Here is a 15,868-nt window from a genome sequence, read left to right as displayed (position 1 = left end):
TCACACATCCTGACTTTTAGTCTCTAACATATACTCAAGTGAGAGCTTAATTTGGTACTGAATTTATTTCTTAAGTTTTACTACAAAAGTAAACAGAGGCATTGATTTGCCTGATCAGCTTGTACGGAAAAACAAGCAAAGAAGGCCAAAAGGACTTGTTCTGTTGAATTAAAACAAATGCTGCACACCAAGACTTCCCGTCAAGTACAGTCATTCAAAACTGTTCATTTCCTGCATCTTCAGGTCAGAAGGGTACACAAGGATTATCTTTTCCATTAATAAAGCAGCCCGTTTCTGTGCTGTGTGTGTGATGGCATAGAACAGCAGGTACTGAGAACTATTTTTTGGCAAACAACACTAGCACTGAAGACCTCTGAATTGATTCACTTTGGGTATTTCAGTAAGCCTCTGCTTATTGTCTTTTGTTACCTCGCATCCTGCATAGGACTACATTCAACAAGGATGCCTTGTACATAAAACAAAGCAACCAGTTTCTGTGTAATTTAAGACTTGATTCTAACTGCCTCTGAATTCATCTGTTGTCAACAACGTGGAGAGTACCTGGTCAAACAAGCCAACCAGCAGAACCGGCAGACTGGAGTACAACACATTGTACAGGGTGATGAACCAGTCTTCATATGCTGTCTGAAACAGAAGAATTTAAGTCGATAATGATTACCTTTTGATTTCACCTTTTCCTCCTAATTCCTGAGAAAAATTGTGTGCTCCGTTATAGCATTAAATTACCTGTCTCTGTTTACCCAAAAGGCAAGAAACACCCTAGGTCAAAAAGCTTTTAAAACCATTTCTAGCACGTATTAAGCTTCCCGCTCCTTACAAACCATCACCACCACCTGACCTGAAACACAACTGAAACTGAACACCACACGGAGTGTCAGCCTGGTTTATAGCCGCATTTGTGACTGTGATGAGCATTCACACACAAGTTGGGGAACTCTGGTTTCTTCACTTTTGTTTTTTCCTGAGCATCCCTAATTTCCACCCAGAAAATGCTATTAACCTCAGGCAGGGATGCTTGTCTGTGACTATGGCCCTGATGCTCCGCGCTGGACCATGCAATTACATCTTCCTGTGTTTTGCTTCTGCCCATGGAGATGCATCTCACCCCTTAAAGTCTTTCTGGCACACAGATAAGCACAACCTTTCAACACTATGTGAACTTCAAGCACTGCCATTTACAACGAGCACATTTCGAGCCAGCAGTTCAAGATTAAAAAAATAAATAAAATTGTTTTGGTTTCTTATTGATAGATAAATGCACCATCTCGCTTCACCTATGAATATTTAAACAGCATAGTTAAGAAAGGTTTCCCAAACCACTATTTAACAATCCCTTCCTCCATCCCTCCCTCTACAATTATGATATTGACTGTAACTGCTCTGAAATCATAACCAACTGCTTTGCTTATCAGTAACTAGCTTAGTAGTTATAATCAATTCTCCTGCAGAAATTACTGATGTTAAGTTTGGGTTCCCATCACTTCCCAGGTTAAGCTTTTGCTATTCTGCGCCAGTGAAAAGGAAGATCTGCCCGTTAATAAATAGTAGATAAGACCATGCCTTCTTACCTGGGCAGAAAAGCCATTGAAGAAGGAATACCAGATATGGACTAGTGTAAAAGCAAAGTTTTTGTAGAAAAAATATCTTAGGAACTTGCACATCCTAATGTACGACCACCGTCCGTGGACCAGCAGCAGTCTTTGGAGGTAGCGGAATTGCCCAAAAGAGTAGTCGCTTGACATGACAGCTTGCATCCCTTCTTGGCCGCTGATTCCAACTCCAATGTGGGCAGCTAAGGTAACAAAGACCACACACACTGTATTAGACAAAGGGAGAGCAACAACATGACCGAGGGCAAATCTTTCACCAGTTCCTTTTCTCTGCTTCTCGCTTTCCTGCCCCATTTTATTTCTGTGTACAGCACGAAAGCTTCATTAAAGATTAACACAACAGTGCACACTCCCTTCCTTGCCCTGTTATTTACTGCTCACGTTTTCACTGTTATTTGGGTTCTCTCTCCGTGCTTGTTCCATCTGAATGGCTACTGGGAAATTTGACTGAGGTGAGAAGTAAGTGATGAGACAGAGCAAGCAAACCCCTGAACAAGCTGGTCAGGCAGTTTACAGATACAGACTGCCTAGCATAAACCATCTCCAAGAAGTTTGTTTTTCAATGGGTTTCCTCAGCAAGTGTTTCAAAGAATGCCAGTTGCAATACAGCAGGCAATGCCTCCAAGCAAGGGACACCTAAGCTCTTGTTTTGTCTTTACATTACATTTGGAACCCCCAACATGGTAACAGACATAAACCAAGGCCCCTCTCAGGGAATGTCTACATAAAAAGCTAAAATCACCAAAACCCACTAACCATTTCATAAAGGGCTTCCTCAAAAAGGGACAGCGCAGGCATAGAAGGTAACAAGGACGCAAGAAATGTTAATGTAGGTAATGAAACAGACGGTACAGTCTTCTTAACAAACAGAAATAGCGAGGAGATTGTGGAAGAACTCCCAGAAGAGATGTTTCCTACCGAGAGAAGTCTTACAGCTGCCTTACTTTTAATCATGTTCACATCATTGGCACCGTCCCCAATAGCCAGAGTAATAGCTTTCTTGTATTTCTTCACAAGCTCAACCACCATGGCTTTTTGTTTCGGAGTCACTCGGCAGCAGATCACAGCCTTGCATTCGCATGCCAAATCAACAAAGTTCTTCTGCTGCTGCTCTTTGTAAGCTTCAGCCTTTCTTCTCTTCTCAATTTGCTTTTGTTTCTCTTCTGCTGTTCTGGGGAATTTCAGTTTAAGTTTCTTTTTCTTCTTTTTCTTCTCCAGCAGGATTTCATTCTGTGTAACAAAAACATTATGTTCCCTTCTACACCATTTAAAATAGCACTCCAAGGGCTGCCTATACACACTACACACTTAACTTCATTATATCCCATTTATAGCATTTTAACGAAACGCTCGTGCAGAGGAGTGAACAAACAGCCATGGAAACAATGAAAGGAACATATCTGGTGGGATTAACAAAATCAAAATGCTTGTATTCAGTGTCACAGCACTCCTTGCAGAGTACAAAGGAATATTTCTTCTGGTGGCGGCAGCTAATTCACTTTTGAAAAACATTCTGATATTGAAACTTGCCTCTTTCTATAGGAAGCATGACCACGCTCAGCAAAGGTGGAAGTTTTCTATAAATACCCAAGCGAACTCTGGGGCAGTACCTCTGGAACAGCGAGTAGCAGTAGCAGACCTGCCATTTTACCAGATGCTCCTGCTAGATAACTTCGAGAGCTTTCCAGCCTGCTTCCTATGCCTGACACACAATAGCGTTTCTTTATACAGAATAAAGGCTTAGAGCTGGAATGCTGAATGCGGCAGACGGTGTGGAGCTCTTCACTGGACTTTCTCCTTGTCAGCTGTCTGCAAAAGCAGCCTGCCAACAGGGTGGGTAATAGTCACTGAATTACTGCTAGCCACTTCTGCCAAAAGCTCTTTTCTGCTTTCTAAGCTCCTATAAGAGCACTATACTGCAGGACGGAGCAGAAAACTTGTCTTTTGTTTCTACACTTCCATCTTTCATTTCAAGCATGATTTCTGTGCCTACACAGAAGCCATGCATCGTCTGCAGCTGGCAGTCATCTCCTTCCCTTTCTCGTTTTTTTTTTTCCATTAGACTGGCATCCTCATGAAAAATAAACACTCTGAAAATCAGGCTGTGCTTTTGCAGAGGTTTGGTTTTACTTTGACGGCAGCTGCCACGGTGATTTGAAAAGCCGAAGACATTACTTTCTTTACCGAGGCCTATTTTCAGCCTTCAAAACTAAAAATATTTTTGAACATAAATATCAAACAGAGATGGTCAAGTGGTGGCACAAGGGCCAAAGAATCTTCGTTGACTGGTTTAGCAAAGCAGACAAATGAATGGAGTGAAGGACACTGTGACATGGTAGTACCCCCCCAAATCTCAAATACACAGGAGCACAGGAGATCCTCCTTTCTACATACCAACCAGGAGCCAGTGATTATTAAAGCACGATCTCTACTACCCTGAAAGAAGGGCTCATTCATTCTTAGAGAGGAATGTGTACTCGATCCAGCTCTGTTCCTCTGGTTTTCCAACCTCGTTTGAAGAAGAGCACTGGAAAGAAATTTTTCATTACAGAAAAATCAAGGATAAACTTTAAACTCAGATAAAGTTTGTGTATGTGGTGCTTAGAGACATAATTTATTGGTGGACTCAGTAATGTCAGGTTGATGATTGGACTTGATGATCTTAGGGGTCTTTTCCAACCTGTATGATTCAACGATTCTATGTATCAGTCCCAGACTGCACTAAAAGTATTTTTGATCAACTAGCAACACTTATTTTTCCAAGAAACTTAGAAAACTTTAATTTTAAAAGTCATTTCTTCAGAATCATAAAGAAAATGCACCTCCTCAATATCAACGTTTTCCCCATAAAGGTTGCCAGTTTTTAATCAGTTGCACTCCAAAGCACACAGAACTTAATTCCATTTTTTGAACTACAAATTTAATGTCAACAGTTGTTGACCTAGAACTTAAAACCGTCTCCAAATAGGGTATCACCACCTTTACCCACAGTGAAGACGTTGCTTTGTAAAATTACAATTCCAGGAAAAGCCAAGAAACAGACAGCGTACAGCCAAACAACAGCCAGCAAATGCTCTTCAGGCACAGAAGAACCATTGTGGGATAAACCAATGTTACTGCTGGGATAATTTTAAAAATTGAACATTTTTAACTCCTACACAGAAATTCTTTGTGCTTTTCACTTGCCTGATATCTTCTCCATAGCAGATTGTTGTCTCATCTGTTAAGAGGTCGCAAGAAAATCCAATATTTTCAGCAGTTTCTAAAATTAAAAAAATAAAAAAAATACAGAGGAAAGTATCTACTTAAAGTTCAGTCCCGAGTAACTACTGGGGGCAGCCAGAAGTACAGGAAGTCCTCTTAAGTCATTTTTGAAGTTACGTTTCAGCATGGCATGTTCCCTTTCACCACCACATAGCATGGAGGAACAGGACAAATAAATCTTAGTACACAGAAGCTGGGGGGAATGCTTCTTTATTATTTCCCATAGAATAACAGCGTCCTATATGCAACGCTGATCTGGCTGCACCTCTATTCATGTTGTAGGACCTGTATTTCATTGTAAAAAGACCAGTTTGGCATGTAAGTGTTCTGCCCTAAGAGCCAAGCAAGCATGGTGGCATTAAAGTTTTGTTGTGTTTTTTGTTGTTTTTTTTAAAGCAAATTGTTCTTCATTTGCTTTGCACTGGGAAAAACAGGAGCTGGGTATTTCCCTATAGAAGACAACCACTAAATCAGTCAGCTAAATTAATCTATTGGAGGAACAGAAGTTAACCAGAAGCCCACCCAGTAATTCTGGATTGGGAACAGCTGGCACGAACTTCTGCACATTGTAGAAAGTCTTCCAGTTTTGATTTAGACGCACTTTCATACTGTGCTTTTCTAGAAAACGTGTTTCACTACAAGTCTGCATCTGTCCCAGTTTATCTTCTAACTGTTACAGTGTTTTTGCTAGCTCTTTGGCTGTAAACAAACTTACCTTTTTTGTCACCAGTAAGCACCCAGATTTTAATATCTGCTTTTGAAAGTTTGGAAATAGTTTCTGGAACTCCATCCTGTAGTTTGTCTTCGATAGCTGTTGCACCAAGGAGCTGGGAGATATTTCAAACACAGGTATTCAGTAGGATAAATATCTATAGAAAACTGATTCATTTACAGTAGAGAACGATGCTATTTTGGCTATGTCTTCAAGCCAAGGTACAGCTCAGGATAAGAATTCAGTAAAGATAATGCCTCATATATAAAAGTCACTGCACTGAAATACATCTACTAAAATATCAGAAGATAAATTGTTAGAAATCAGACAACTCAAGGTTTCTATAGCTTCTGCATGTTATTAATGATCAAAATTTTCTTCAAAGGATAACGAACCCTCTGACATAGAAAAGCTGCATCATGGTGTGGATGCTAGAACTACTCTGGGCTTGACAGGCGTAGTAGCAACTTCGGAGGCTTTTTTGTTTGTTTGTTTGTTAACAATGTATTTGTAATACATGTACAACTACTGACATCCTGAAATGAACCTGTAAATTAAAGAATAACAGGGAAGAACAGGATGATCGGGCTGGGGGAAAGCAAAAAATATATTACTGGAGAATAATACATTTCCTTTCATTCTTTTCAACTTTCTCTAGAATTTGTCTTGGTCTTAAAGCCAATAAAATACTGAAAAGATCTAAAGCAAAAAGTCTATAGACAAGGATAATTTATTTTCAGAAAGATCTCTCTCTTCTTACATAAGAATAAAAGTACACTAAAAATTTAAAGCTTGACTTACAATCAAGTTTTTTTCTATTTCCTCATATACTTTGTCCAGAGCTTCATCACGATTAGTTGTAGCTACACTGGCCTCCATGAACTTTTTATTCCATGCTTCAAATTCATCATCACTAATGTCTTTGTAGCAGAGGCAGAGTGTTCGAAGAGTTTCATTTGCAAACACCTGAAAAATGAAGAAAAAAAAAAAAACGCATATGCACAAAAAACTCTTTGTTTTGAAACCAAACATCAAAGTTACAATCATAAGCATTACGCAGGCCTGATAAAACAAGTGACTGCACAATAAATATTGAGCATTTCAGAAATAACAAAAACTAAATTATGTTTAGTCTAGGCAAGGCAGTCTAAATTGAAAGGCAGTCTGAGGAGGTGACAAATAGAACAGATTTTAGTGACCTGGAATACTCATAAAAAACAAACAAAAAAGCAATAGACAAAATGTAAGTTCACTTCTCCTGCAAAGATAATGCATTTTTAAAATGTGCATGATGACCTAACGTTGCTCTTATTATTTCTCAGGTTTGGGATAATGTGTAAAGCCAATTATAGGGCTGCATTTGTTTAATAGCTTACCAAAAGGACATAAATGAAATTAGATTATGGTCAGAAATAAATTTAATATGTGATTGTAAGAACAGAATATAAAATGCAAACATACATCCAGTGCTTCTTCTGTAGCTTCTCTCTTTACATTCCTTGGGTGCAACCGTTCATAAATTACTGTATCAGCTCCTTTACAATACAGCCTTATATTCCCATTGGAGTCTCGTACTGTAGAGTGTAATACGAGAGGTGGGACAAAAAGTTAGAGTACATTTAAACAAAGGAATAGTTTCAGATTAGATTCTTCAGTGTACCGCAGTTAGCTGCCAAAGCTACATGACCACGTTTCTTTGTAGTCCCTCATCCCTGAAATTATTTAGTCAGCTAAGTATCTTGGATGACAAGTGCATTTCCTTTTCTATTTCTTGACAGGACAGGATATTTAAATTCCCACGAATTATGGTTTTGGTAATGTTTCATCTCATTTGCACACAGGAGTTGAGTAGAGACAGAGTAGAGGTATGATGTGCTGTAACTACAGCCTTAAAAACAGCAGATCTGTAACTGATTCAAGATTGACTTTTTTTTAAAGGTTATTAAAATCAAAATGATAAAGGTATTTATAGCACATCCTGCATTCCTAGTTCTTACAAAAATCATACAACTAATTTATTTTGGGGAATAAGGGGAATGAATTATCTTTGTAAAATTTCTTCAAGCTTCTACTAAAGGAACCACAGATCATCTTCAGCAGAGGCCACATCTGAGCAGCAGGACTGTTAAGAAAACACATTTGCACCTCATTACAAAGCCTCTATTTTGCTATCCAGATCTATGTGGAGTAAAATCTATCATAGGAGTGTGTGTCACACAGCCATTCCACCTAGGAAATGCAAGCAACCTATCCTAAAAGAGGTCTTAAAATTAGAGGTTGTTTGTAGTCAACTTACCAATGACAGACATTCGTTTTCTATCGCTGTTGAAATCCAAGATAGCAAGGACATCGTAGGTTTTTTCAATCCCCATTTCACTTATCGTGATGGTATTTTGTGTCCGTGAGAGAAAAACGTAGCCAAAGTTCCTGGCTGCCGTAACCAAGGCCCCTTCGTCCGGGGAGGCTGCCTGGTAATTGATCTGCCCTGCATTGTTGACATGGTGAAAAGGAAAGAAAGCCAGGGTACACCTGAGCATTACAGGGGCACTCAGACCCCACAGCTCAAAACTTCACACCTGTTCTTTGCAATTGACAGGGGGACACACAATGCCACGTCCTCTCCCTTTCTGAAGTGGGGTCCAACAGACTGCTCCAGCACCCAACAGCAGTGCCATCAGAGGAGAAGGACCAGGGACTCCCCCTTCCCATCAGGTGTACTTTCCAAATGGACTAAGACACTGAACCTCTTCCTTCCATGTATAAAGGCTTACTACTCTGTCTCAAGACAAATGTCACTTAAATATCTTAATTCCTTAGTATTTTTATTTAAGCATTTCCAAAGGAAGTTTTAAAAAAACACCAGCAACAACAACAGCAAAAAATCAAAAATCCTTGGCCAAAAACACCAACATAGTGGAAATAACCCCAAAAACATCAGCAGGAAGAGCATGAAGGGACGGGAAACTGCTGGTTTCACAAAGATCTCACAAAGATGTGAGTAAAGCAGTGTTACTCTTCTCTTGTGTTGAGCTTACTTTCTACATGAATTCTTCAATATCCATCCACCTTCAAATACAGTTCCTGTCACACTTCTGTTATTCACTTTGGTTACCTGCTGCTGATATTCTTAGGACAGACATACACAGTTTGTGTACAGCTATGGGCTGTGCTTCGTGAATGAGATCTTCATGCTGAAAATGCTTGTTTTTCCACACTGAAAATGAGTTTGCAAAAGTGTTTCCATTTTCACATTTGTGTGTGGAACCAGAGACTTTGCTAGTATCATTTTCATTTTATTTGAGGTTTATGCTTTGGAGATTTTAAAGGCATATTTGAATAGATAGATCAGTAACAGGAAACACAAGCCCTCTGTATAAGCTGTTCCACTACCTTTCTAAATCTGTTGTTACTCAAGATGCACGTTAGTCAAAACTGGAACCATCATAAAGACAACCCTCCTTATGTAAACAGGTAAATTGAGTACAGGAAATAGCACAGGAACTTGCTTTTGTTTAACTTAAAAGAACAACCTAACACTCCTCCTTATTTATGGGATCAGTGCTGGATAGTGCTGGACATCTCTTGTGTAACTGGACTTTAATCGCTGTTTCCCCTTACACAAGAGAAAAAAATGATACTCACCATCAGAAACATCGACCATGACTGTGTGACAAATAGCAAGCAGAAGAAAGAACTTTTGGATTTCTGGGTCCTTTCTGGACTTTATTTGCTCTATCAGGTAGTGATCATAGAACAAGAACTTTCCATCTGCGTACATGTTCCAGCTGAAATCCACTTGCTGCTTAGAAAACAGAAGAGAGAGTTTGGGTTATCTCATGTGCAATTCTTCAAGCCTACCTGCATCCCTTCATACCTTGGCAAGGCAACGTTCCCTACAAACTGCAAGGACTTCTCTGCCAGGTCAGACCCACCTACCTCCGGGTGGCTCGGAAGCTGCCCTGCTCCATCGCGGCAGTCTCCTGCAATGCAAGCACCATCAGTTGGAAGGCACGGGGCAGAAAACCAAAGGTTTTTACAACTCATTCACAAAGTCAACAGTATATAGAATATTTACATCTATCACACTAGAATGTCTCTGATTAAAAAAAAAAACGGCAAATTCATTCATAGCAGCAGTACCTTTGTGTCTTGTCAGGTGTAACTGTCTATGCCAGTGATACCAAAGCAAAAATAAGAAAAGGAAAATGTGGTGGAATTGTCATAAAACATCCATCTTGTTTTAACAGAGCTTTTACTGTCGGAAGTTCCTCTTTTCTCTTCAGAGGTATGATGTTTAAAAAGCATACGGCATTAGCACACCGCTCTTTGTTGTTTGAACTGACCAAACAATAGCTCGGTTTGGAGCACATCACTGTGTATTCCAAACACAGAAGTCCAGACAAGTTTGGAAACGGAAGTAACTAACATTAAACTGAAAAGCTGCTGCTCTTATTGCACTTTCTTATTCATTTTAGGTTAATTCCCAGAAATGTTCCCAGAGCATTTCTACGAAAAGCAAAGCATTCTGTAAACCACTCATTTCTGACTTTTATACTGTGAAGTTTCCACTCAACTCCACCCATTTCCCCTTTTTAAAGCTGAGAACAATGGGAAAACTCCAACAATTCAGTTTTACTGGAGCTTTGCTCAATGCCAGGGCCATATTGTGGAAGCTCAGTTGAAAGTAAGAAGACTCATGCACCTGATTTCAAACCAGCATTAATGTTCCTCCCCTTCGGCGGGAGGGTGCAACCTGCAAGCACTCCTGTTTCCCTGCAGATCTCTGCAAACATTTCTGCAAGTTTCTCCTGGCAGACAGAGATCACGGCACACAAACACACTGCAGGGCAGGGGGGGCTGGACCAGGGCTGTGCCGTGCCCCTGGGGACCAGCATTGCACCTGGGGCCAGCTGGGTGGGGGCCATCCCCCGGCTCTGCATCCATGCGTGGAGCACCCAGCATCACTGCCATCCACAAAAAGGACCCCTGGTACCGGAATGCTTTGGCATTTGCTGTGGAAATCAAAGCTGGTTGGCACCGTGGGGTGCAGCATGGCACAGACTTACCATATCTTTGGCCGTTTATGCAACATTTTTTAAATGTCATGATGTTCTGTGTGAGCGTTCCTGTCTTATCAGAGAAGATGTAGTGGATCTGCCCCAGCTGCTCATTCAGCGTGGTGGTTCTGGCCTTCGCGGCCGTGTCCTTCTCAGAGTAATACATTTGCAGGTCCCAGTTTATAAAATAGCTTTGGCCCAAACGAATCACTTCAACACTAAATGAAATAAAACAAAAGTTCTTACTCCCAGCTGTATGTCAAAGCAATGACATTTTATCAGCGTATTACAGAGCACCATCGCCCCTACACAGGCCTCTCAAACTAACATCAGACCACACAGCTCAGCTTCAACAGCTGGGAAGAGTCTCTACAGCCTGATCAAGCCGAAAGTATCGATGGTGATGCTCCCATACAAATTGGAATCCCACTTGGGAACAGCGTTTGTGTCTAGGATTTTTTTTTTCCTTAGTCAAAGTATAAAGTATATATGCTTAATACTACAGAAAGCTTGATATCTTTGAATTCTGAGTAAAAAATCTTTGGGTGATGATTTTATATGAAAATGATACATAACGGATCACTCTCTTCGAAAATCGCAGTGAAGAGGGTGAGTATATCCAACATCTTTTCAGTAAGATAAATCAGTGTGCTTTCCCATCCGCTGGGAAGCTGCATCTGTTACCACCAATGGAAAATTAAGTTAGCTCACCATTAATTCCAAAGTTTAGTAATTCAATCCTATCTCCATTTCATGTGAGGTATTTACTTACCTCACATAGAGGGAAATGGGAACCATGGTGTTCAGAACAATGATATATCCCCAGAAGTTGAGGAAGCCGCGATACGGAGGACTGTAGTCTTCAGCGTCGTAGAGGTACCAGGAGGAGTTGCCGATCTGCTGCTCCCAGTAAGTGTGCCCGATGGCAAGGCCAGCCGACAGCAGGATGAGGACCAGAAAAATCTGCAGCGTACACAGAGAGGCCTGTCAGACACTTCAGGAATGTTTGCTAGGCGTAACTCTGAAATCTCCATGTACAAAAAAGAATATTACATGTATTTTTAAGTAAAAAGAAGGGGAGCAAATCTTTCCCACAAAATAGTCTCATCAAATAATCAGGGTTCTAATTTTAGTTTATGTCCCAAGCATTGTTTTTTGTTTTTACATGTGCTTAAGCAGGCAGCGAGTAGGGCACATGAATGTGCTTGGAGCAAGGGCAGAACCACAGTCATGCTGCCACAGATGCCTCTGCCTGCCTGCAGTCCAGCTCTTTGTTTCCTCTTTCAGCACTTCTCCAGGTGCTGAACAGAGCTCAGGACCAGGACCCAGGTCCTCCAGGCTCTCTCCAGCAGCTCAGAGCAGACCAGAAGCACCTACAACACTGCTCTTGGAGCACACTCCTGCCTTGCGTTGGCTGCCCAACATCTGAAGTTAAGGATCACAGATTCCACCAACAGCAAGGCAACTTTTTAGATTCCTCCCCCTACTGCATTCCAGCCCAAAACAAAGTAGAAACATACTTCCTATAGCAAAACAAACAAACAAACAAACACTCTTCTAAATTTGCATTCACTCTATACACTTAAAAGTGAACTCAAACGTCTGAATTTTATAGAAAACGTCTTACAGTATAAACCATGTAATTCATAAGGGAGTCAATTTTTGTCCTTTTAAATTTTGTCTTTCCACTATTTTTCATTATTTTTGTATCAGCGCCTAAAAATAAAGAAAAAAAAATAAAGATGTAATACATTAACAAGTATTAATATTAGTATTTTACAAACCTGGGACATAAAATATAGTCAAATTTCATAAGAGAAAGACACATTTTCCCTTCTAAAGGCACACTTCTAGTGAGTAAATGTTACATGTTCATTTGTTCGTTTCATAAATACCTGCAAATATGACAACTCCATGGCAGAAGTCTGTATTCCTAATTTTACATCCACGTAGTAAGATCTTATCAGCATCTAACGCATAACTCGTGTTTCTCCAGAATAATGTTCCTGTGAACTTATCCAGTCTGTTATTAGGTTCTTCACATTCAATCAGACCTAAATTTTCAGGAGAGTATGTTTAATATACAATAGTTAAACAAAAACGGATCAATTTGTACCCACCATACAAGTTATTTTACTTTGTAGAAATTTGTTGTTGTTGTTTTGTACGATTGTTCTAAACAAACCATGTATGTGAGATTTTGTGTGTACAAATAGTCAGTGCTGTGTTGCTGACATTTTAAAAATGGCTTCTTGGGTGGACTTTCACTTTCCAGACTGAAATAGAAGAAATAATTCATTTCTGCACCATGATCATTACACACAGCATTTACTGGTAAATTGGATGCTTTTCTTGTCCAAGTTTCTTTCAATATTTCTCAAGTTTTAACAACAGCCTGCCTACAAGAGTGAGCCTCTCGCTGGATGTCTCTAGGATGAACACAGTGAGACAAATCTCATGAAAAAAGCTGCTACTTGTTCAGATATCTGTGAATATTTCAGCTAAAAAAGAGACCTCTTTCTTTGACTCTTAGAACTTGCCCTACTCTCACTGTGTACTTTATGATTGGTCATTTTTTGTTTCCAACCCCAAACTGAGCTCATTCTAAAATTCTGGTTCGTGCTGCACTTAGAATCATCTAAACTCTGCGTCAGACATAAGTAAACAAATACTTAGGTGTAAATGGCAACATAAATGCTGATTGCTACAGAGGAACACAGAACGACACTCTGAGGCCCAAACAGCAGTGTCTCCAATCCTGCACCGTCTGTAGTCAGGGAAGAGAAGCACAGGAACAGGCACCCCAAAACCCCAGCAGCAAACATATTTTCCAAAGAAAACAGGCATGCAAATGCTAATAAAGGGTCCTGTCCTACCCACTCAGTGCGTCATATCTCATTCATGGCAAAGGTCTTATCCTCAGACAGGCTGTATTTTGCTCAGCAGCAGTTTCCTTGTGCAACTTGCCAATGCTGCCTTGTGACAAAAGCTATGAAGCCACTAACTCCAGTGTCACCAGAACCATTAGCAATGTCTCAATCCGCACCTGTGTTTTATTTACTTGTACTGTAAACTGTTTGAGCAGCGTTTGCATAGCTGTAACAATAAAAATGCAACTGTACAAACCATTAAAGTCCGCCATTGCACTTTCTTCTTGAAGATACTTGTCTGTTACCTCCAGTGCCATTTTGAATTTTAAGTTAGTCTCACTAAAAAGAAAGGATAAAAAGGTCATTTTATTGAAAACATTGATACAGGAAAGAAGTTTGAACAAAATTAAGCAGTACGCCATAGACACCAACCTCCCACCTGGAAGCAACGAGCTGAGCTATGCATTTGAGCGGATGAGAAACATTCATGAACAACAGGACGAGTTCTTACACTGCTCGGTTGCTTCTCCTCACAAATGAAACCTGACACAGTAGCACCCCTGTACTTAGAAAAGTGAGGGTGCTCAGAAACACTGTTTTTCTAAAGCAATATTTAAGTTTGATTAATGGTTATTTTAAAACAGGATTTAATAACTGACATTGTTGAAAATTCCAACTGAGAACAAACATTTGCAATATAAGCAGATCCTTCCTCTGCATGATTAATTATTGTTTTTAAGATCACTAAAAGCTGAGTGAGTAAGTAGTTATTTATTCAGAAAAACTATCATTTCAGTTAATTGAGGTGCAGTTCATATCACTACAGCCTTTTGTAAAATAAAAGTCAGCGCTACTTCTGACAACGTGAACTAAAGCAACACTTACAACGCAATTGTGACAGAGACACTGAGATTTACCCTTCTTAAGCAGTTTCTATGAAAACCTTCCACAGAAAACATGGATTTTTTAATATTTTTTTTTAATTTTCTCACTCTAACTTAGAGAGCTTAGAATAATAGAAAAGACCCAGTTGGAAGAGACCTCTGGCAATCAACAGTCCAACATCCAGTCAGAAGCAGGACTTTAGACAAGGTTATCCAGGGCTCCATCAAGCCAAGCCTTCATTGTTTCCAGCAAGGGAGGTGCTCCCACCTCTCTGGGCAACTTATTCCAGTGGTAAAAATTCTTCACCATGAGAACAACCAAAATCCAAATCCAAATTAAATCCAAACAGAATTTCTTCTGAAGTAACGCATCCATTGCTTTTGTTGTCCTGTTGTCCTGTCAATGTGCGTCCTTGTGTACAGGGCATCTTTGCTGTAACCATGAGATATCGCAAGGCTGTGATTAAATTACCCTTCACTTCTCCAGGCTGAATAAATCCGGCTCCTGCACCCTTTCTTAGCATACCAGGTACTCCAATGCTTCAACTATCTTGGCACTCCAGTGGATCCTCACCAGATTTTAATGTTCCTTGAATTGTGGGGATCAAAAACTGCACACAGCTTTCCAGGTGTGGCTTAACAAATGCCAGGTAGCATGGAACAACTTGATCTGCTGGTTTGATAGTGGGCCTGAAGAAGTCCAGAGCAGTTTGCCACTGCTGCAAGGGTGCACTGCTGCCTTGCTTGCTGTCCACAAGAACTCCCTTTTTTTTTTCTTTTTTTGTGGGACACCATATCAAATATTTTCATAAAATCAAGGTAAATGACATCTTCTGCTACGGAATGGACTCCATATCCAATGAGCAAGGTATTTCAACACACAAAGCAACAACCAGGTTGGCCAAGCACAATGTTAATCCTTGTTGGCTTTCCCCAGTCAAATTCTTGTTCTTCATGTACCTGGACACAGGTTCCATGAGGGCCTGCTCCATAGTTTTTCCAGGGACTGAGGTGAGGCAGACTAATCCGTAGTTTTCTTAATGTCACTTTGGCCCTTGTTAGTAGAAGGGTGTGATACTTGCTGTGTTTGAAGCCTCTGGGATTTCCCTGGATCTCTGTGATCTTTTGAAGATGATTGACAGTGGCTTAGAATGATGTCAGCCAGCTCTTATCACGTTCAGATGTATCTTCTCAAGTCTGTTGGGGACAATTTGTACAGACGGTCCCTAATTGGACCATCACATACTACCAGTTGTTTGCCATTCAGTTCACCATTGCTTCTCGACATAGGGACTCAGGGGCTGGCCTTATCCATGAAGACTAAGACAAAACAACTAATTGCACACTTATCCTGACAATAACTGTATTACTTTACATTAGCTTACTTCTGAAATAAACACTTATTGCTCTTTTACCAGGAAGCCAAAAATAAATCTAAGAAATCCTTAAG

General features: G+C 40.2%; 1 protein-coding gene across 3 annotated transcripts in view; it reads right to left on the bottom strand.

Moving 5' to 3' along the window:
- The window catches only part of ATP8B1 (ATPase phospholipid transporting 8B1), a 32,839-nt gene that overhangs the window by 3,476 nt on the left and 13,495 nt on the right, over window positions 1–15,868 (bottom strand). For all 3 annotated transcript variants that reach the window (XM_072031668.1, XM_038169900.2, XM_072031669.1), the window contains 16 exons: window positions 13,791–13,873; window positions 12,560–12,718; window positions 12,292–12,380; window positions 11,437–11,627; window positions 10,674–10,882; window positions 9,544–9,587; window positions 9,250–9,406; window positions 7,904–8,092; window positions 7,069–7,181; window positions 6,409–6,573; window positions 5,611–5,722; window positions 4,818–4,893; window positions 4,026–4,158; window positions 2,576–2,861; window positions 1,590–1,813; window positions 562–645 (listed from right to left, as the gene is read on the bottom strand). In XM_072031668.1, coding sequence (XP_071887769.1) covers window positions 562–645; window positions 1,590–1,813; window positions 2,576–2,861; window positions 4,026–4,158; window positions 4,818–4,893; window positions 5,611–5,722; window positions 6,409–6,573; window positions 7,069–7,181; window positions 7,904–8,092; window positions 9,250–9,406; window positions 9,544–9,587; window positions 10,674–10,882; window positions 11,437–11,627; window positions 12,292–12,380; window positions 12,560–12,718; window positions 13,791–13,873 — 2,314 coding nt within the window. The remainder of the gene's footprint in view (window positions 1–561; window positions 646–1,589; window positions 1,814–2,575; window positions 2,862–4,025; window positions 4,159–4,817; window positions 4,894–5,610; window positions 5,723–6,408; window positions 6,574–7,068; window positions 7,182–7,903; window positions 8,093–9,249; window positions 9,407–9,543; window positions 9,588–10,673; window positions 10,883–11,436; window positions 11,628–12,291; window positions 12,381–12,559; window positions 12,719–13,790; window positions 13,874–15,868) is intronic.

This window comes from Anas platyrhynchos, chromosome Z, assembly GCF_047663525.1.
Source record: "Anas platyrhynchos isolate ZD024472 breed Pekin duck chromosome Z, IASCAAS_PekinDuck_T2T, whole genome shotgun sequence".
NCBI lineage: Eukaryota > Metazoa > Chordata > Aves > Anseriformes > Anatidae > Anas > Anas platyrhynchos.
Note: the sequence above shows the minus strand (reverse complement) of the source record. Positions and strands in the feature narration are given on the sequence as shown.